A 23,385-nucleotide genomic window follows, 5' to 3' on the forward strand; every position below is an offset into this window, starting at 1 on the left:
TACAGGATAAGTAATATAATGTATGTACACAGTGACCTCACCAGCAGAATAGTGAGTACAGCTCTGGAGTATAATACAGGATATAACTCAGGATAAGTAATATAATATATGTACACAGTGACCTTACCAGCAGAATAGTGAGTACAACTCTGGAGTATAATACAGGATATAACTGAGGATCAGTACAGGATCAGTAATGTAATGTAAAAAAAAAAAAAATCCAGATAGGAAGACAGCACCGGTCCCAGCTCCTATGCCCGTGACCATCTGGGTAACCAGTCCAGAATCACCAGAATCACAACATCCATACAGTATAGGTCACAGCAACAAGTAAGCGGACTCCAATATGCAAAAGGCTGTGGTCTTTATTCAGGTCATCAGCAGTGCAACGTTTCGGCTACAATCTAGCCTTTGTCAAGCATGCTTGACAAAGGCTAGATTGTAGCCGAAACATTGCACTGCTGATGACCTGAATAAAGACCACAGCCTTTTGCATATGGGAGTCCGCTTACTTTTTGCTGTGACCTATACCGTAGTAATATAATGTATGTACACAGTGACCTCACCAGAAGAATAGTGAGTACAGCTCTGGAGTATGCAAAATATTACTCCTGATATTGCGTTACATCCTATAATGAATATATATTAACTCCAGAGTTGCCCTTATTGTTCTGCTGGTGGGGTCACTGTATACAATTACATTACTTACGGTACCCTTTACATGGATTCACATTATAGTGTATATACTGTATAACAGTATTTCCAAACTAGGGTTCCTCCAGCTGTTGCAAGACTACAACTCACAGCAAAAAGGCTGTCCAGGCATGCTTTAAGTTGTAGTTTTGAAACAGCTGAAGGCACCCTGGTTGGGAAACACTACTGTACTAGCAGTGACTACAGCCCTAGGAATAAACTGTTAGGGGTCACCCCCCAAGGGGTTAGCCCTAAACTAGAAATCCCCCTTAAATGTTTTTGTGATCTCTTATGTGGTTACTGGGAGTTTCACTTTAATAACACAGGCTTTGTGCAGTTTATATTATGGTTCATCCCTCTATGTAACTACCTTAGTAGTCTGCTGGATGCACTATATTGTATAACTGCAGGGAATGTGTGGTGTATGTGATTACACTGACTGTAAGGACTGCTGGTTATAACACATCTCTAACAGCCCTAGGAATTCACCAGACTCCCTCTCTCTTCTTTCCCCGCGCTCAGGATGTTCTTCAGCTCTGCCCCAAGTCCTGGTCACATGATTGTGACATCACCAAAGGTCCTTCATCTTTTGCATTTTGCATCACAGGGCAGGTCCTTGACGGCAGTCACTATTGTGCTTTGTGACTGACCAACAAGGACCTGCATGATGCAGGGAGGTGAGGAGATTACAGCTTCGGGGCTCCTGGCTTTTGGCCGGTGCCCCAATAAATCAGCCTAGTGACGCCCCTGGGTGGGGGGAGTTGCTAGTGCATGTAGCGCCGGTCAGCTGGGGGTGTTGAGCATCGTGGTGTCACCCCATAAGGCTGGTGTCACCCTGGTGCGAGCCGCACCCCGGTTGCTACGCCACTGCCTCACTGCAATGTATTATCCAGAATTCCCCATTGTGAGCTGAACCCCTGTGAGATGCAGACAAGATCTAGACAGCGTGAGCCTTTTCAGAAGAGGAACATTTCCAAGCAGACTGACAAGCAATACAAAGTGCTAATTTATTATTTGAAGGTAAAATGATTTCTCTTTGGTGATTTTATGAAATTAATTTAGATTCCACATGGCTGCTTTAGGAATATATAAAGCAAGCACTTTGGGCAAAAAGCTTTGCAAATGTAAAAATGTTTATTTTTTGTTCAACATGACTGTATTAAAGTTATATAAAGCATGCACTTTAGGCACAAAGCTTTGTAATTGTAAAAATGTGCAGGCCTTATGAAAAGGGAGAGTGACAGAAAGGAGCAAGTTCCTCATGCTTCTGGAGAAATGCCCCCAGCCTCCAGGAGAAGTGCAAGAACAGTGAGCATAGTAAAACATAGATCAAAATGTATTTTTACAGATAAAACATACATATTATTATGCATAGAGGTCTTAGGGCACATAACTACACTGACTTGAGCAGAAATGTTTTATCGATGACACAGTACAGGTATTTTTCCAAAATGGCCAATATGTATGTCACAGCTGTTTCAGCTACCAAAACCAACTTACATGAAGACAGTTACTAAAGTAAGTGTTAGGACAGGTAATGGGGAGGACAGGTAATGTAAGGGCAGTTGCGGTCAAAACAAAGATAGGCAAGGTCAGTAGTTAAGGGTACTTGATTCCTACATTGGTCATGCTGCTGGCAATGATGACAACAAGGCTGGTGCAAGGATTTTTGCTACCATAGGCAAAAGCTAATTTTGCCGCCCCCTTGACTCCCATTGGCCCATCCTTTGACACATCTCACCTTACTACTGGGGTGACAAACTAGAAGACTCTGTCAACAGTCAAAAAGCAATAAAATGATGATGATGAAAATGTCTAGCAACAACACGCAAGCAAGGAGGATGCTAGTGTTATAACACTATTGGTTGTTATATATATGGGGTCAAGACTAACAGTCCTAAGTCCCCACATCCTGCTTTCTTCAGTTCACAGCACATCTCTATTCTCCTGCAGAGGAAAAGTTGACCAGTTGCCTATAGCCAATCAAATCACTTATTTTATTATCTGATTGGTTGCTATGGGCAACTGCTCCACTTCTCCTCTGCACAGGTGTTAATATTACAATATATATTCCTGGGTGTTGGATCCTTCTGTGTAGTATGACCACAATCGTATTTAAGATACTTGTGATGACACCATCACACTTGTTCCTGATGAATGCCTGCTATGTAAACAGAGAACTCACCTCTGTCTATTATAAACACTTAAGGACAAAATGGGCCATAAATATATTTCCTGGTGCCTTGGTATGCCAGGAACCCTGCACTCCTGTTTATGTTTTTTTTGTTTTTACCTAATGCACCAGGACGTACATGTACATCCTGTACATGAAGGTAGCCCAGGAGCTGCGCTCTCTTCATGTATGGCGGGTCTGCTATTAACCCCTAAGATGCCATGATCAATACTGATCAGCTCTGATGGTTCATCTGATCATGCGCGGCACAAATGCGGGGGTCAGATGAGCCAAGATGGCCGACAGATGGCTCCTTACGTGCCTCTGGCTGCTCTCACGGGGTCTTCTTTTCTGGTCTGCCTTCTAGCAAAATATATAAAACAAAGAGTCTTGAAAGACTCAATAACACTGGTCCACTAGAGATTAGTAAAGCTAAGCAATACATCTTTATCGAGATTGGAAAATGGTTGACATATATAATACCTTCTCTATAAAAGTGGTTGGTGCTCCAGTCATCAGAATTATGGTTCAAGTCAAGAACCTCATAAGGTATCAGTGTCAGAGACTGAACACGAAGGATATAGGATACATTTACTCACAATGTAAGCATGTACATTTTAGATTTTAATCCATTGTATTTATAACTGGTAAGCTTTTCAGAACACATACAATGATCACCCTTTGTTCCACATAAGGAAGAGGTTAAGTAACAGTTTTCATTTTATTCTTACTTCTTGTCCAACAAAGCTATTTTTACTTAGGCCCTTGAACTGGAGTAGCAGGATATCAGGCATATTAGCTCACAAAGATACTGAAGCTGTGAAAAAAGGTACATTTGTGAGAATAATCTGTACTCTGCCAATCCGCCAATAAAAGAAAAACCTGCTGCTCTCACAATGGTTAAGTGTTAGTGTTATCAGTATTATGTACGAGAGGAACAGGGAAAATAATCAGCACTGCAAAGGAGGTTATTTAGAACTTTAAAAATGGAAGGCCTATCTGTAGGATAGGTCATCCCTATTAGATTGTGGGGGACAGATTTGCACCCCCCCCCCCCCCCCGATTAAGTGTCTGAGGCTGCCTATATTGTTCACCAGGTTTAACTCTTTACTCCATAGTGGCTATACCTGGTATTACAGCTAAATCCTATTAACATACATGGGATGAAGCTGGAGTGAACTGTAACACCATACACAGCTAGTGCAAGTATTAAAGGGGTATTCCAGGAATTCTTTTTATTTGACTATTCTACAGGGGCTGTAAAGTCAGTGTAGTTCATAATACAGTGTCTGTACCAGTGTACCTTTGTTGACCAAGTGTGCTGCTGCCATTTTCTTTTTTTTTCATGTTTTGAACTTGCCACAGCAGCGTGCACCCGTGTATTGGGTTTAGGTGCTGGCTACATTTTTTTTTTTTTTTTTGCTGTGCAATTTGGGGGGAGTGGCTCCCTCTGTAGCAGTGCATCCCCTACCCTATTTCACAGGAGGTGGTTTTGGGTTGTTAGTGGATCCAGCATGTCACCCAGAATGTTAGGCTCCCATCCGATATGAGGCCACCTCCGCGTGGTGGATGGGGGGGGGGGGGGGGGACACATTTTGATCAAAAAGTGTGCTAAGAGCCTTTATTTTGTTGACCAAGTGTGCTGCTGCCATTTTCTTTTTTTACATGTTCTGTACCTGTGTGTGACGGTTTTCTCACAATTCTTCTGTGAATATTGCCCCAATATTTATTTTTAACAGCATACAAAATTATTCATCTCGGGATTTCCCAGGTTGCAGTGTGTCGAGACCTGACATCACTAGTCAGAGTGATGTGGCTGATGTATGGGAGGAAGGAAAGTGATCTCAAACTTTCAAGCATGGAACTGTGGGATGTGTAGGTTAGAGAACAAAATCCATCAGGAAATACCCAGTTCTGGCAGGTAAGTATTAAAATCACCTTATGGTGGATAACCCCTGGTGCTGTGCAGCTACTTGAAACAGCTTACCAGTAGGAATGTCTTGAGTTGGACCTTTAATTATTTTGTCATGAATAGCCATTAAAAAATGTGCATGTCCATGAAGGGAGAGATATAAATTACCATGCAGTATACCAGGACCCATCAGAGGTTCATAAAACGGTAACTAGGCAACTTTTTCATGCCTATTGATAGCCTTCTTTTCTCCCATTTAAATGTGGCTTTTTTTATTTGTCATACCAGTATATATATTCATAAGCTATGTTCACAAAAGGTATTTTGCTCAGTATTTTTATTCAAAACCAGGAATGGAATCAACACAAATTTGTTTTACAGCAGACTATCACACGATCAGTGAGGTTGCAGCACACACTGTATTCATTCCTTGCCTGTTCCTTTGCCTGTGGCATTGTCGAGCAATAGGCTGGGTTCACACAACGGAATTTCCTTACTTAAAATAATCCTCATTAGGAACAGACAGAATTTCCACATGGATGGTTTTTGTATGGAAAAGTAAAGAAAATTGGTTCAAAATTGGTGACATCACTCAGAGGGTGGGGCTGGTGTTCAGAAACAAGATCCTGCCAAGCCTGAGACAACAGAGGATGACATGATGCCTTGGGAGAGAGGGAGGAGCCAAGCCAAGTACTACACAACATCAGGGTGAATCATGTAAAAGTACGCTGAAGATAGTACAATCTGTAATAACACTATATTAGTGTTAAGATCTTATTGAAATACAATTTATTGATACCAAAATACCCCTTTAACCCATTTTTTTTTACCTAAACCACCATAGACTACCAGGCATATTATGTATAACTCATTGAATTTAAAGGGGTGGTCAAGGATTAGAAAAACACTGCTTCTTTTTTGGAAAAATAGCACCAATCTTGTCCATATTTCATGTGGTACTGCAGCTAGGTCCCCATTTACTTCAGTGGATACAAACTGCAATAGCAGAAAGAACCTGTTGTGGACAGGAGTAGTGCTGTTTTTGTAATAAAATCCTTTATTTTGTTATCTTAGAAAACTCCTTTAAAGTTATCATTCTTATACAGCTGGAAATTGCAATTTCCTGATCATCCGTGGCAGCACACAATGGGTTAATGCTTTCCTTATTAACCTGAGAACTGAAAACACACACAAGCAGTAATACAGTGACAAGTAATTAGCACTATTTGGGGTCCAGTCCCCTTTCCCCTATAAGCAGTACCCAAAAACACACCAGTACTCGTATTTTTTTTCTCTTCTTGAAGATAGAAGATGCCGAGAGACAAGTAAGCCTCTAAACCAGTGTTTCCCAACCCAGTCCTCAGGGCACACCAATAGTCCAGGATTTTAATTTTTCCCTTTTCTATTCCAATGGAGTAACTGAAAAAACCCGGAATGTTGGTGTGCCTTGAGGACTGGGTTGGGAAACATTGCTCTAAATCACAGGTTCCTGTCATCCCTGGGGCATATTTACGGGCGGATGTAAACCCGGAGTTCTACTGGTCCCTCAACCTTCCCGCTACCCCTAAAAGTACCTGGAAGCCAAGGGGTAGGAACAGCCAGTCAGGACCGGTTAGGAGGTAAGTCCTGATGTTCCGGGGGGCCTGCGGTGGTAAGCCGGCTCATTATCAGCGATCGTTTGCGATTGTCAGTGCCGTGGGAGGAAGCGGTGAATGCGCAGGATGCGCTAACCATGTTTGTGCGCATGATGCGATCGGATATGCGCAAATTCCGAATTTCCGGCGGGGGATTTAAAAATGTGTCGGGAATTGTAATCTGAACTCTACACTCTGCCGGGGTAGCAGATCTGCTGAGAGGTTCAGGTATTTGGCTCTTCCCTTCCCCCTACTATGTTTTCATAGCGCAGGTCTTGATGGTTGGCATCCTATATCTCTATTTTAAGAATGTCTGAGAAAGCAGGAGGAAATAGGAAGAGGAAGTCTAGGCATGCTGCCTGTATTAAGTGCCATCAGCCCTTACCTGAGACCTGGAACAAGGATACCTGTGAGACCTGTCTATCTCCTACCCCTTCAACCCCTATGAAACCTGGGGCGTTTTTAGATTGGCTAAAAGGGAAATTAACATCTACCTTTCAGGAAGTGGTAGCATCTGTGAAGGGAAAGAGTAAAAAGAGTAAACAATCTGTGGTGAGCCGACTCTGAATAGGAATTGGATGTGGAGGACTTGTATCTTTTTCAAAAAGAAAAGGTACATAAGCTTATCTCAGCAGTTAAGTCAGTACTGGAGTCTGATAAAGACGCTTTTGCTAAACCTGCGAAGGATTGGCTGTTTTATTTCTCTCAATGTCAGGGTAAAGAATTTCCATCTCATCAGCTGATTTCGCAGTGGAGAGAGGACTTGGATAAGCCAGAAAAGCACATGGATCCAGGAGCAAAATTCAAGTCTGTGTATAGACTGAATGAAGCGTCTTGCTCTTCATGGGAGAACCCACCTAAAGTGGACCTCGCAGCTGCAAGATTGGCAAAAAAAATCTGTTTGTCCCTCAGAATAGTCATGCAGGCTCCCGGACCCTATGGAGAGAAAGGCAGATGGCATTTGTAAAAAAAACCTACTCGGCTGGTTTTGCAGCAGCCAAAGTAGCAGAATCTTCGATTCCGGTAGCTAAAGCCTTACGGGTTTGGCTCTCTCATCTCACACAGGACCTTCAGTAAGAAGTTGCCAGGAAAGAGATATTAAACAATATCCCTATTATGAAGACGGTGGCAGATTTTCTTTGTGACGCTCCTCTGGATGTCCTTAAGTTTGCCTCAAGGTCCATGGCCCTGGCTAACGCTACTAGAAGGGAATGTGGATCAAGCAATGAGACGGAGATATCCCAGCAAAATACAGTTTTGTGTCCTTGCCCTTCCACCCTTCTTCTCTTTTTGGGACACAGCTGAAGGACATACTAAAGTCCTTAAGCGAGGAAAAGGGAGAGGCTTTTCCCAGTAAGGAGAAAACCAAGCTTCAAACCCTAGAGGAGAAACTATAGAAGATCTCTTAGGAGACAATATTCCTTTCACCACACGGATAAAAGGCAAAATAGAGGAAGTCAGGACCAGAGTGGAACATCTAAGAAAAAGTCCTTTACTCCCAAAAGTACTGAGCAATGACGCGGGGCCTCCGGTGGCCGCCAGGCTCGGAGATTTCACAGAAATCTGGTCTCAGACATCCTCAGATGCCTGGGTTGCATCCACTGTAAAAAGGGGTACTCCCTAGAACTCAAGGAGAAGCCTCCAAACAGATTCCTAATAAGCATAGCCTCCAATCTTATTCTGCAGCTAGTGGAACAGTTCGTCCAGAAAAAAGCCCTTGAAGAGGTTTCATCTACAGAGGAGGGCGAATGTCACTATTCCCCGGTGTTCATGGTCCCAAAGATAGTAGGGGATTGGAGGTTAATTATAGATCTGTTTTACCTGAACTACTTCTTTGTCAAGAAAACATTCAGGATGGAATCCATCTCCTCAGCTGTTCTGAATATTCAGAAAAAGGATCATCTTGCCTCAATAGATCTCCAGGATGCATACTTGCAAGTTCCAATCCTGAGAACGCATCAGATGTTTCTGAGGGTGGCAGTCAGGGACGGAGAGAGGAGTCGTCATCTGCCGTTCACATGTCTGCCATTTGGGATAACCTCAGCCCCAAGAGTTTTTACCTCAGGATCAGGGGCATACATGTGATGCCATATCTGGACGATTGGCTACTCAAAGCAATCGTCCAGATTCTGAATTGTCATCTTCAGACTACCATTCAAGTTCTTCAGGCCCATGGCTTCTTATAAATTGGAAAAAGTCACAGCTCACTCCATCTACCACCATCACGTACCTGGGATTTGCAATAGATTCAGTGGAGATGAAGCTACGTATCTCAACGCAGAGAATCAGAAACATATGTCACTCAGTGAGGTATTTTGTTTTTCTCAGAGCTTGCTCCATCAGGTACGCCATGAGAATCCTAGGCCTTTCCAAATCCACCCTGGAAGCAGTTCCCTGGGGCAAGGCCCACATCAGAACACTTCAATACTACAATCCTGGAACATGGATCAAGACTGCCTCATCAATATTCCCAGTTCACTCAAGACGGATCTAGGTTGGTGGTTGGAACCAGAGAGATTCTTTATTGGCAAATCTCTCAAATACATCCAACCTGTGGTCCTGACCTCGGATGCCTCATCCACAGGCTGGGGAGCTCATGTCTTGGATTCCTGGGTGCAGAGAATCTGGAGAAGGGAAGAGTCATGACTATCGTCCAACATGAGAAAGGCCATCAAGTTAACGCTTTTGCATTTCCAACCCCTGCTTGTCCATCAGGCAGTACAAATCCAGACAGACAACCTTCCTGCTGTGTTTTATATAAACAAGCAGGGGGAAATCAGGAGCAAATTGCTACAGAGGGAATGTGCCAAAATAATGAGTTGGGCAGAATCATGTCTTCTTTCCCTCTCAGCAGTCCACAGCAAGGGTTCCCTGAATATAACAACGGACTGGTTGAGCAGGAACAGCATACTCCCAGGAGATTGGTAATTGAACCCCAGAATATTCAATAACCTGGTACAGAAAATGGGGACTTCCAGAATTAGATGTCATGGCCACCCATCACAACAGGAAGACTCAGACAACAGACAATCCAACCTTCCTGGACGGACTATCCATCAGTTGGAGTCGGAGGTTCATCTGTGTATTTTCCCCAGTGCCTCTAATCCCCAAGGTTCTGAGGAAAATTCAGAACGAAAAAGCTGAAGTGATTGCAATCCTCCCATACTGGCATCGCAGGGCCTGGTTTAAGATTGCATTAATGCTTTCGAAAGGAGAATTTTGGGAGCTTCCGATTTGCAAGGATCTCCTTCTTCAATCAGGGATGTTCCATCAAGACTTGACCAGACTACATCTTACAGCATGGAATACCACATCCCCATGGATCAAAAATACCACATCCCCATGGATCAAATCTGTAAAGCAGCTACATGGGCATCGCCTACTACTTTCAACAAGCACTACAGGTTGGATGTCGCTGCCTCTCAGAGATCAGTCTTCGGCATGAGTATTATCCAAGGAGCTGGTAACCTATAAGTCTTAGCCCTCCCTTATATACTTTTTCACTGCTGGGATTGTCCCATTGCGTGCTGCCATGGATGATCAGGAAGAGAAAATTTACCTTTCCTGAAATTTTCATTTCCTGGAATCCATGGCAGCACAAGTATACCCACCCAACTAAATAAATTCACTGCTGCATAAAAAAATATGAGTACTGGTGTGTTTTTGGGTACTACTTATAGGGGAAAGGGGGCTAATCACTTATCTCTGCATTACTGCTTGTGTGTGTTTTCTGTTCTCAGGTTAATGAGGAAAGCATTAACCCATTGTGTGCTGCCACGGATTACAGGAAATGAAAATTTCAGGAAAGGTACATTTTTCACATACAGACATGATGGCTATAGACAAAATTCCCATGATGACATTTATGCAAATTGGATCTTCTTGTGTTTTCAATTATTTACTTAGATTTTTGTTTGTGATTTGGACCCCAGCCCTTGATAATTTTGATAACATTGACCTTGTATGGATAATCTTGTTCATGATGTTATATATATATATTTATTTATATATACAGTGATCTCTCAACATACAATGGTCTTTTTTTGGACCATTGTAACTTGAACCTAGACTCAACATACAATGCTACAGACAGTTCAGATCTGTGAAATGTGTCAATGGCTGGAAGAACTGACCAATTAGAAAGGGCATTCACTGGTAAAACCAGGGCTGTGGAGTCGGTAGATAAATGTTCCGACTCCAACGTTTTCTGTACTTCCAACTCCGACTCCCCGACTCCTCTGTATTAATATGCGAATGTATTTTATACATTCCTTGAAGGAAAGAAAGATAACATACCTGTCATTACCACAGGACTACTGGCTGGGAAGCCAACAGTCTACTGTATTGAACAGTTTGTGTGCTGATCTGCTGCTGAAGATAGGGCAGTGGGAGGATCAAGGAAGGGGCATTTATTATAAAACATGATTTCCCTAGTAGAATCCCATAGTCATGTTTAAAGTTTAAAGGGGTACTCCGCCCCTAGACATCTTATACCCGGGGTCCCGCTGCTGGTGATCCCCGGGATCGCCGCTGCGGCACCGCCCTTTCATTACTACACAGAGCGAGTTCGGGGGACGGATACAGAGCGATACAGTGGACGGAGCAGCGTAATGTCATAGCTCCGCCCCTCGTGACATCACGGCCCGCCCCCTTAATGCAAGTCTATGGCAGGGGGCGTGAAGACGCCCCCTCCCATAGACTTGTATTGAGGGGGCTGGCCGTGACATCACGAGGGGCAGAGCCATGACGTAACGGTGCTCCAACCCCTGTATCGCCCGTCATTACGCACAGAGCGAACTCGCTCTGTGCAGTAATGATAGCGCGGTGCCGCAGCGGCAATCCCGGGGGTCCCCAGCAGCGGGACCCCGGCGATCTGACATCTTATCCCCTATCCTTTGGATAGGGGATAAGATGTATAGGTGCGGAGTACCCCTTTAAGCTAACAATCAAGTTTACAAGTTTTTATAGCCTTAGCTGAATGGCAGCAGTTTTTCCAATGGTTTACAGCTTCAGTCTTGAACTATTGACCCTCCATTCCCTTCACTTATACAAGTGTCTCTAGTCCTGAAAAAAACATATTTCCTTAACCCCTTATCAGTGAGAGGCTAGGTTACCCATGGGTTCCCTGTAACAGCAGAAAACAACACTATGGAAAGTATAAGTATTGCCACTCCTAATTGTGCATTGTGTGCCATATATTAAAGCACATGAAAAGCATGCTTCTTCACGGTCACTTAACGTGTTCGTTTTGCGGTTACGTGAGGCACTGCATGCATTGGTCTTTATTCTTAAAGTAGAGAAGTCATTAATTATAACTTTTTGTGAATTGGGACATTTAAACTTTCTTTTTTTTTTTCTTTTTTATTCCAATCTAAATTTAGTAGGAGTCGGTGCATTGTTTGCCGACTCCCGATACCCAAAATTTCGTCCGACCCCTCGACTACGACTCCACAGCCCTGGGTAAAACATCTGTATTACCAAAGCGTATGCACTGAATTCCTGTCTTGCAGTACTTCCTTACAGTACAGGGAGGTATTTCATGTTCTGTACTACTCTTTAACTGTGCCACAGTTAGCTGCTCCTTTGGACACCAAGTAAGGACTGCTCCATTTTACTTTTTTAGGACATTGCGTGTACTGTATAGGACCCTGAAGAAGCTCCTGTCCTCTACATAGACAGTAACTTACAGCTCTAAGCAGATCTATCTTACTTTTATATGTAAGGATTTGCTTTATCTATATTAGTTATCTACTTATTTTTCTTTAATCCTCACTTTTTCCTATTTTTGGATGACATTTTGGTGGCTTCAGAACCAATTACCAGGTTTCCGTAGTTATGGTCTTAACATACAATGGTTTCAAAATACAATGGTCATCCTGGAACAGTTATGGCCTCAACATACAATGCTTTTAACATACAATGGTCATCCAGGAACCAATTAATATTGTAACTTGAGGGACCACTGTATAGTATTGTTAAAGCGTACCTGCCATAGCCCCAAAAAAAAAAAAAAGAAAGAAAAAAAGTAATTTTATACTTACTACCTAATCCTGATCATATACATGTTATTTTTCTAGCACCTATATTTCTTAAAAATGCCTTCTATCTATTGCTTACTTGGTTTGTCATTCTGTGCTTTGTAGGGGGTGTGTCCTCCCTCTGCATTACTCATCTTCCTCTCTGAGTCCTGGGTCTCTTTATCTAATCACTACGGCTTCTCTGTAACCCCATTCTCCCTTTTTTGCATGCTGCAGTCTGATAGGACAGGAGTGAACACAGAGGAGTGCTAGTCCCTCTCTCACTTACTGGACTTTGTCCATGCCTGTGCTTCAGCTTGGACAAAGATGATGCTGCAGCCAGACAGGATTATGTACTGGATGATATAGGGATCCCTAGTGGTCTTTTTATAAGCCATTATTTCTACAAAAAGGAAATACAATTTTCTTAATAACTATATTAGACAGGTTAAAGAAGTAGTGCAGTGAAAAATAACATATCCCCTATCCAAAGGATAGGGGATAAGTTACAGATCGTGGGGGTCCGACCGCTGGGACTCCCCCACGAGCTCCTGAACGGGGCACCACCGTTCTTACCCCTGCAGGGGGCCGTGGCCCCATTCAGGGGATTGTGGGGGGTCCCAGGAGTCAGAACCCCCCCCCCCCCGCGATCTATAACTTATCCCCCATGTTTTGGATAGGGGATAAGTTATCTTTCACTACACCACTCCTTTAACTCCTTAACGACGGACGTATTTTTACATCTTCCGCCGGCTCCTGCAATATGCCACGGGGTCAGGTCGGTCCCGGTGGCCGGGACCCGCGGCTAATACAGGACATCACCGATCGCGGTGATGCCCTGTATTAACCTTTCAGACACGGCGATCAAAGCTGACCGCCGGGTATGAAGCGAAAATGAAACTATCCCGGCTGCTCAGTCGGGATGTTCGGGACCGCCACGGTGAAATCGCGGCATCCCGAACAACTTACAGGACACCGGGAGGGAGATCCAGGCAGGAGCAGTCAAGCGCCAATAACACTGATCACAGGTGTGTTAATACACGTCAGTGATCTGTGTAAAAGATCAGTGTATGTAATGTTATAGGCACCTATGGAGGCTATATTACAAAAAAATAAATAAAAATAATAATTAAACATCATTTGACCCCTTCCCTAATGAAAGTTTGAATCACCCCCCTTTTCCCATAAAAAAATAAATAAAACAGTGTAAATAAAAATAAACATATGTGGTACCGCCGCGTGCGTAAATGTCCAAACTATAAAAATATATTGTTAATCAAACCGCACGGTCAATGGCGTACAAGTAAAAAAATTCAAAAGTGCAAAAAAGCTAATTTTTGGTCACTTTTTATACCATTAAAAAATGAATAGAAAGTGATCAAAACAAAAATGGTACCGATAAAAACTTCAGATCACGGCGCAAAAAATCGGGATCGGGCTCAGAGCGTACAGGTACGCCCTGAGTGCTTAAGAGGTTAAAAATGATCTAAAAGCCCCTTTAAACCCTTAAGGACACAGCCAGTTATGGCCTTAAAGGGGTACCCCGCCCCTAGACATCTTATCCCCTATCCAAAGGATAGGGGATAAGATGTCAGATCGCCGCAGTCCCGCTGCTACAGCACACACACATATTACACCCCAGTACTCTACAGCACACACACATATTACACCCCAGTACTCTATAGCACACACACATATTACACCCCAGTATTCTACAGCGCACACACATATAGTACACCCTAGTACTCTACGGCGCACACATATAGTACACCCTATTACTCTACAGCACACACACATATTACACCCCAGTACTCTACAGCACACACACATATTACACCCCAGTACTCTATAGCACACACACATATTACACCCCAGTATTCTACAGCGCACACACATATAGTACACCCTAGTACTCTACGGCGCACACATATAGTACACCCTATTACTCTACAGCACACACACATATTACACCCCAGTATTCTACAGCACACACACATAAAGTACACCCTAGTACTCTACAGCACACACATATAGTACACCCTATTACTCTACAGCACACACACATATTACACCCCAGTACTCTATAACATACACACATATTACACCCCAGTACTCTATAACATACACATTACACCCCAGTACTCTATAACATACACACATATTACACCCCAGTACTCTATAACATACACACATATTACACCCCAGTACTCTATAACATACACATATTACACCCCAGTACTCTATAACATACACATATTACACCCCAGAACTCTATAACATACACATATTACACCCCAGAACTCTTTAACATACACATATTACACCCCAGTACTCTATAACATACACACATAGTACACCCCAGTACTCTATAACATACACACATAGTACACCCCAGAACTGTATAACATACACACATATTACACCCCAGTACTCTATAACATACACACATATTACACCCCAGTACTCTATAACATACACACATATTACACCTAAGTACTCTATAACATACACATATTACACCCCAGTACTCTATAACATACACACATATTACACCCCAGTACTCTATAACATACACACATATTACACCCCAGTACTCTATAACACACACACACATATTACACCCCAGTACTCTATAACATACACACATATTACACCCCAGTACTCTATAACATACACACATATTACACCCCAGTACTCTATAACATACACACATAGTACACCCCAGTACTCTATAACATACACACATATTATACCCCAGTACTCTATAACATACACATATTACACCCCAGTACTCTATAACATACACATATTACACCCCAGTACTCTATAACATACACACATATTACACCCCAGTACTCTAACATACACACATATTACACCCCAGTACTCTATAACATACACATATTACACCCCAGTACTCTATAACATACACACATATTACACCCCAGTACTCTATAACATACACACATATTACACCCCAGTACTCTATAACACACACATATTACACCCCAGTACTCTATAACACACACATATTACACCCCAGTACTCTATAACATACACACATATTACACCCCAGTACTCTATAACATACACACATATTACACCCCAGTACTCTATAACATACACATATTACACCCCAGTACTCTATAACATACACATATTACACCCCAGTACTCTATAACATACACACATATTACACCCCAGTACTCTATAACATACACACATATTACACCCCAGTACTCTATAACACACACATATTACACCCCAGTACTCTATAACATACACACATATTACACCCCAGTACTCTATAACATACACACATATTACACCCCAGTACTCTATAACACACACATATTACACCCCAGTACTCTATAACATACACACATATTACACCCCAGTACTCTATAACATACACACATATTACACCCCAGTACTCTATAACACACACATATTACACCCCAGTACTCTATAACATACACACATATTACACCCCAGTACTCTATAACACACACATGTACACACGCAGAGCCTGTATATGTATTGGTTTAGATGAAGCGACACCATAGTTCAGCAGACGCACGGCCGGGCCCCTCCCACTCACGTGACTGATCGCTTGCCTCTCATGACGTTCCTAGCTGTCATGTGACTGCTGTCTCCGCTGTCATGGCTGACACTCAGGGGCTGCCCGGTTCTCCAGATCAGGTCAGGTTCTCCCCCACATTACACGGCTTCTTGCTTCCCTCCATTCAATCGTTGCGGCCCGGGACATGTGTGTGATATGAAGCTGATGTCTTGACTGATATGAACAGCTGGCACAGGAATACTTACCTTCCTCCTACAGTGACCTATCGGTAGCAGCAGGGCTGCAGACATCATGAAGCTCATGGGGCAGATGGGCGAGTCCTGGCACTGGGGGTCTGATGTGTATGTGAGACGTAATATAACCCAGTACCAGCTCCATGCCAGCACTGGGTCCTCCTCACGTGTTGCAGCAGTGTTTGTAGTAAACAATCACATGGCTGCTTTCCTCATCTCCTCTGCTTGCTATGGGCAACTGTTCTAGTTTCCAGTGATCTGCCCTAAAACTGGTGCAAGTTCTGCTATAGGAAGCTAATGTGTCAGCTGAGCTGGGAAATCTCCCATTGGTCTAAGGACTGCACTAGGGTCTATATGTGGGGGATGTTCTGATTTGGGGTCTGTAGATAGGAGGGAGCTGGTATTTTGCTCTCAGTTCTATCTAGATGGGGAGTTCTGGTCTGAGGTCTGTATGCAAAACGGCTCTGGTCTGGGGACTGTATACCTGAGTGTTCTGGTCTGGGGTGTTTGTACAATAGAATTCTGGTCGGGGGTCTGTATGCAAGACGGCTCTGGTCTGGTGTCTGTATACCTGAGTATTCTGGTCTGGGGTCTGTATACCTGAGTATTCTGGGCTGGGGTCTGTATGCAGGACAGCTCTGGTCTGGGGTCTGTATACTTGAGTATTCTGGTCTGGGGTCTGTATACATGAGTATTCTGGTCTGGGGTCTGTATACATGAGTATTCTGGTCTGGGGTCTGTATACATGAGTATTCTGGTCTGGGGTCTGTATACATGAGTATTCTGGTCTGGGGTCTGTATACATGAGTATTCTGGTCTGGGGTCTGTATACATGAGTATTCTGGTCTGGGGTCTGTATACATGAGTATTCTGGTCTGGGGTCTGTATACATGAGTATTCTGGTCTGGGGTCTGTATACATGAGTATTCTGGTCTGGGGTCTGTATACATGAGTATTCTGGTCTGGGGTCTGTATACATGAGTATTCTGGTCTGGGGTCTGTATACATGAGTATTCTGGGCTGGGGTCTGTATACATGAGTATTCTGGGCTGGGGTCTGTATACATGAGTATTCTGGGCTGGGGTCTGTATACATGAGTATTCTGGGCTGGGGTCTGTATGCAGGACAGCTCTGGTCTGGGGTCTGTATACCTGAGTGTTCTGGGCTGGGGTCTGTATACCTGAGTGTTCTGGGCTGGGGTCTGTATACCTGAGTGTTCTGGGCTGGGGTCTGTATACCTGAGTGTTCTGGGCTGGGGTCTGTATACCTGAGTGTTCTGGGCTGGGGTCTGTATACCTGAGTGTTCTGGGCTGGGGTCTGTATACCTGAGTGTTCTGGGCTGGGGTCTGTATACCTGAGTGTTCTGGGCTGGGGTCTGTATACCTGAGTGTTCTGGGCTGGGGTCTGCAGGGGTGTGGAAATTTAATAAAAAACTACTTGTCCACGGGACTAAAATGGAGCAAAATCTACTTGTCCCTCATGATGATCCACTTGTCTGGCCAATTTGCGCTTTTACGCTCTCGTTTTTTCCTCTTCGCCCTATAATAGCCATAACTACCTACTATAATGATAACTACCTACTATAAGGACACCTTTTAATTTTTCAATAACATATTCTCTGGACCAAAAAAAAAAAAAAAAAAAATATATATATATATATATATATATATATATATTAAGGGAAGTGAAATTGAAATAGTAAAAGATCATTTTGCAGATTTGGTGTTTTTCTTTTCTGCGCCATTTACCTTGTGGTTGAGGTAACATGTTAGTTTTATACTTTAGGCGCCTGATTACAGCGATATCAGATTTGTATAGTTTATGTCATGTTTTACTAATTCTGAACTTTTTCTTATTTTTTTTAATTGCCATTTTTTAACCCCTGTAGCTTTATTTTTTTTCCGCATACCAGGCTGTATGAGGGCTCATTTTTTGCGCCATTATCTGTTTTTTGTATCGGTACCATCTTGGTATTGATCTGACTTTTTAATCGCTTTTTAACTTTTTTTTTTTGGGATATTATAAAAATTGCAAATCTGTGGTTTGGTATTTTTTTTACATTTACCGTACGGGATACATAATGTTATATTTTAATAGGTCGTACAATTACGCACGAAGCGATACCAAATATGTTTATTTTTATTATGTTTGCATGTTTTTATATAGGAAAAGGGGGTGATTTGAACTTTTAACATGGAAGGGGTTAATGCAGCGGTCTTCAAACTGTGGCCCTCCCGATGATGCAAAACTACAACTGGAGGGGCACAGTTTGAAGACCACTGGGTTAATGTGTGTCTTTCAAACTTTTATTAAAACTTTTATTTTTTTTACACTTTATTAGACTTTTAGGAGGAATCATTAGATTCCTCATACAGATGAATAGAGTTCTGTGTGCTCTGTGATCCATTGATAGAGCCTAGTCCAGCCAGGATCTATCAAGGACAGAGCGGGACAGCAGGAAGCAGAGGTAAGCCCTCCGGCTACCTCCATAGTGGATCGCCCCCCTGCGATCGCGCTGCGGGGGGGCGATCTAGCCTACCAGGGAGCATTCACATGTCCATTTAGACGCCGCTGTCAGCTTTGACAGCGGCGATCTAAAGGGTTAATAGCCAGCCGCGGCGATCGCCGCATGCTGGCTATTAGCGGCGGCCCCCGTCTACTGAGAACAGCCGGGGGCTGCAGAGTATGGAGCGGGCAGGAATCCCGAGCCCGCTCCATACTCCCCTGTGAGCGCCGCAAGCATGTTCTTGGTTGGGGTCTGCATACAGGAAGGCTTTGGTCTGGGAACTGTATACCTGAGTATTCTGGTCTGGGGTCTGTATGCAGGACAGCTCTGGTTTGCGGTCTGTATACCTGAGTATTCTGGTTTGGGGTCTGTATACCTGAGTATTCTGGTCTGGGGTCTGTATGCAGGGTGGCTCTGGTCTGGGGTCTGTATATTTGTGTTCTGGTCTGGGGTCTGTATACTTGTGTTCTGGTCTGGGGTCTGTATACCTGATTATTCTGGTCTGGGATCTGTATACAGGACTGCTCTGGTCTGGGGACTGTATACTCGAGTGTTCTGTTCTGGGGTCTGTATACAGTAGGGATCGAACGATATAGTTTTCTTAGGGCCGATACTGATAATCGGTGGAGGTTAGGGCCGATAGTCGCGGTGCGGGCGGTGCGGGGCATTATCGGCTTATCGGCAAGGTAATTGCCGATACGATAATGCCCAAAATCGTGATTATCGGCCGATAATATCGGTCATGCTGATAATCGGTCGATCCCTAGTATACAGGATGGCTTTGGTCTGGGGACTGTATACCTGAGTATTCTGGTCTGGGGTCTGTATGCAGGGTGGCTCTGGTCTGGGGTCTGTATACATTAGTGTTCTGGTCTGGGGTCTGTATACCTGATCATTCTTGTCTGGGGTCTGTATGCAAGACTTCTCTGGTCTGGGGACTGTATACCTGAGTGTTCCAGTCTGGGGTCTGTATTCCTGAGTATTGTGGTCTGGGGTCTGTATGCAGAACGGCTCGGGTCTGGGGTCTGTATACTCAAGTGTTCTGGTCTGGTGTCTGTATTAGGGCTGCAGGATATATCGCAAAAGCCATTGAATCGCGATTTTTGCGCTATAGCGATACGGCCCTCTGGGAAAACTTGCGATTATCTGCTCGGGCCGGCTCCCATGTGCTGCTGCAGGCGGGCCAGCCAGAGCAGGTAAAACCAAATTAAAAAACTAAAATTCAGTGTTTCCCAACCAGGGTGCCTCCAGTTGTTGCAAAACTACAACTCCCAGCATGTCTGGACAGCCAAAGGCTGTCCGGGCATGCTGGGAGTAGTAGTTTCACAATAGCTGGAGGCTCCCTGATAGAAAAACACTGCGCTAAGTAAAAGGGCACAGGAAGAAAGATAAAAAAAACTACTGCTCACCTACTCCCGGTCCCTGCAGGTGCCGATTCCCTCCATGCGGTCCGGTGTCTCTTCTCTTCACCATTCAACTAGTAGGACCTTTCCCTTTTCAGCCATTCACAGGCCGCAGCGGTGTCACGTGTCAAGCCAGTGATACGCTGAGGAGGAAAGGACTTTTTTGGCTGCAAACACACTAGGTTTCCCGCATCCCGCGAAAGATTTGAAAACTGTCCGGGAAACCCAGTGTATTGCTGCAGTACAAAAAGCTACCTACTGGGGGGAGAATGTGACACAGGGGGGGGGGAGGGGGAGAGATTGTGACAAGGGGAGGATGGGATATGGAGGGAAGATTGTGACTGTGGGGGGGAGAATATGAAAGGAGCAGTGAGATGTGACCATGGGGAGAGAATGTGTCGCGGAGAGACTGTGAAATGGGCGGTGGGCATAAAATAGGTGGATGGATGTCAAATGGAGGAGATTGGACTTAAAAGGGGGGGGGATTTCACCATTTATTATATTGCATCGCATATCAAACTCGCAATATTTAGGCCCATAATCGCAATTGCACATTTTCCCCATATCGTGCAGCCCTAGTCTGTAGACAGGACGGCTCTGGTCTGTGGACTGTATACCTGAGTGTTGAGATCTGGGGTCAGTATACAGGATGGCTCTGTTCTGGGGTCTGTATACAGGACAGCTTTGGTCTGGGGACTGTATACAGGACAGCTTTGGTCTGGGGTCTGTATACAGGACAGCTTTGGTCTGGGGTCTGTATACAGGACAGCTTTGGTCTGGGGTCTGTATACAGGACAGCTTTGGTCTGGGGTCTGTATACAGGACAGCTTTGGTCTGGGGTCTGTATACAGGACAGCTTTGGTCTGGGGTCTGTATACAGGACAGCTTTGGTCTGGGGTCTGTATACCTGAGTGTTCTGGTCTGGGGTCTGTATACAGGACAGCTTTGGTCTGGGGTCTGTATACAGGACAGCTTTGGTCTGGGGTCTGTATACAGGACAGCTTTGGTCTGGGGTCTGTATACCTGAGTGTTCTGGTCTGGGGTCTGTATACAGGATGGCTCTGGTCTGGGGTCTGTATACCTGAGTGTTCTGGTCTGGGGTCTGTATACAGGATGGCTTTGGTCTGGGGTCTGTATACAGGATGGCTCTGGTCTGGGGTCTGTATACCTGAGTGTTCTGGTCTGGGGTCTGTATACAGGACGGCTCTGGTCTGGGGACTGTATACCTGAGTGTTCTGGTCTGGGGTCTGTATACAGGAAGGCTCTGTTCTGTGGTCTGTATACAGGACGGCTCTGGTGTGGGGACTGTATACCTGAGTGTTGAGATCAGTATACAGGACGGCTCTGGTCTGGGGTCTGTATACAGGATGGCTCTGGTCTGGGGTCTGTATACCTGAGTGTTCTGGTCTGGGGTCTGTATACAGGATGGCTCTGGTCTGGGGATTGTATACCTGAGTGTTCTGGTCTGGGGTCTGTATACAGGAAGGCTCTGTTCTGTGGTCTGTATACAGGACGGCTCTGGTTTGGGGACTGTATACCTGAGTGTTGAGATCAGTATACAGGACGGCTCTGTTCTGGGGTCTGTATACAGGATGGCTCTGGTCTGGGGACTGTATACCTGAGTATTCTGGTCTGGGGTCTGTATGCAGGGTGGCTCTGGTCTGGGGTCTGTATACAGGATGGCTCTGGTCTGGGGACTGTATACCTGAGTGTTCAGATCTGGGGTCAGTATACAAGACGGATCTGTTCTGGGGTCTGTATACCCGTATGTGGTTTTGTGACCGGACCTAAAACCTATACTACTGGTCGGCTCATTCAAATGAATGAGATGGGGTCTGGCTCCGGCTCGGGTACGGGAGTGCCCAGTTTTCCCTTACCCAGCCGGATCCAGCAACCGTAGTCTGCAATCGTGGTGTGTATGCGTATATTCACACGGGCGGAATTTCCGAACCATTTCCGCTTCTTTGGGTGGTTTCTGGCTTTTTTGTGGATTTTGTGTGGAATTGGTATGGAATCTAGGGATGTCCTGATACTGGTATCGGGGTCGATACTAGTCATTTGCTTGGTATCGGGGACTCGTTTAATGTCCCCGATACCATATCCGATACCTGGTGCCGCTCCGCTGCCCCGTTCTCCCATCCTCCCCTCCGAATCATAGTGTTCCATGGAGGAGCATGTGTCACACACGTCACTCCACTTCCTCCCCTGTGCCCAGCGTAACGCTATGGAGGAAGCAGAGTGACGTGTATGTCACATGCTACTCCATAGGATGCCATCGGGAGAACGGGACAGTGGAGCGGCAGCACCCGACAGAGGATAGCCACAGGTGAGCTGTGTGCAAGGAGTGGGGCTGCTACTAATGTCTAAACGGGGGGCCCTGCTGTCTACGGGGAAGGGAGGGGCTGCTGTCTAAAAGGGGGGCCCTGCTGCTGTCTAAAGGGGTGCCCTGCTGCTGCTGTCCAAACGGGGGGCCCTGCTGCTGCTGTCTAAAGGGGGCCCTGCTGTCTACGGGGGAGGGAGGGGCTGCTGTCTAAAAGGGGGGCCCTGCTGCTGCTGTCTAAAAGGGGGGCCTGCTGCTGTTTAAAGGGGGGCTGCTACTAATGTCTACAAGGGGGGGGGCTGCAGTCTACACGGGGGCTGCTGTTTACAAGGGGGGGGCTGCTGCTGCTAATGACTGCCGGGGGGCTGTTGCTAATGACTGCAAGGTGATACTACCTACTATTAAATTCCCTTTAAAATAAAAGTACTCGTACTTGGTATCGGCGAGTACTAGAATTAAAGTATCGGTACTCGTACTCGCCTACTCGGTCTTAAAAAAATGGTATTGGGACATCCCTACCTATTAGTATTAACCCCTTAAGGACCGATGTCATTTTGGCCTTTGGGACCAGAGCATTTTGTGAACATCTGACCACTGTCACTTTAAGCATTAATAACTCTGGGATGCTTTTACTGATGAATTTGATTCCGAGATAGTTTTTTCGTGACATATTCTACTTTATCACAGTGGTAATTTTTTGCCGATACTTGCATCATTTCTTGGTGAAAAATTCCAAAATTTCATGAAAAATTAAAAAATTTAGCATTTTTCTAACTTTGAAGCTTGTGAGGAAAATAGACATTACAAATAAATTATACAGGGTGGGCCATTTATATGGATGCACCTTAATAAAATGGGAATGGTTGGTGATATTATCTTCCTGTTTGTGGCACATTAGTATATGTGAGGGG

The 23,385-nt window shown here is 44.5% G+C and overlaps 1 protein-coding gene across 2 annotated transcripts in view; it reads left to right on the top strand.

Annotated features, from left to right (window-relative positions):
* The first annotated feature begins 1,336 nt into the window (after positions 1-1,336).
* VPS41 (VPS41 subunit of HOPS complex) overlaps positions 1,337-23,385 on the top strand; it is a 272,718-nt gene continuing 250,669 nt past the window's right edge. Inside the window, exon 1 of one of the 2 annotated variants that reach the window (XM_056520459.1) lies at positions 1,337-1,713. In XM_056520459.1, coding sequence (XP_056376434.1) covers positions 1,618-1,713 — 96 coding nt within the window. In that variant the 5' untranslated portion in view covers positions 1,337-1,617. Of the gene's footprint in view, positions 1,714-16,019; positions 16,132-23,385 lie in introns of those variants that run through there. The other variant, XM_056520460.1, reaches the window with a different exon arrangement.

The sequence above is a fragment of the Hyla sarda genome, chromosome 5 (assembly GCF_029499605.1).
Source record: "Hyla sarda isolate aHylSar1 chromosome 5, aHylSar1.hap1, whole genome shotgun sequence".
Lineage (NCBI taxonomy): Eukaryota > Metazoa > Chordata > Amphibia > Anura > Hylidae > Hyla > Hyla sarda.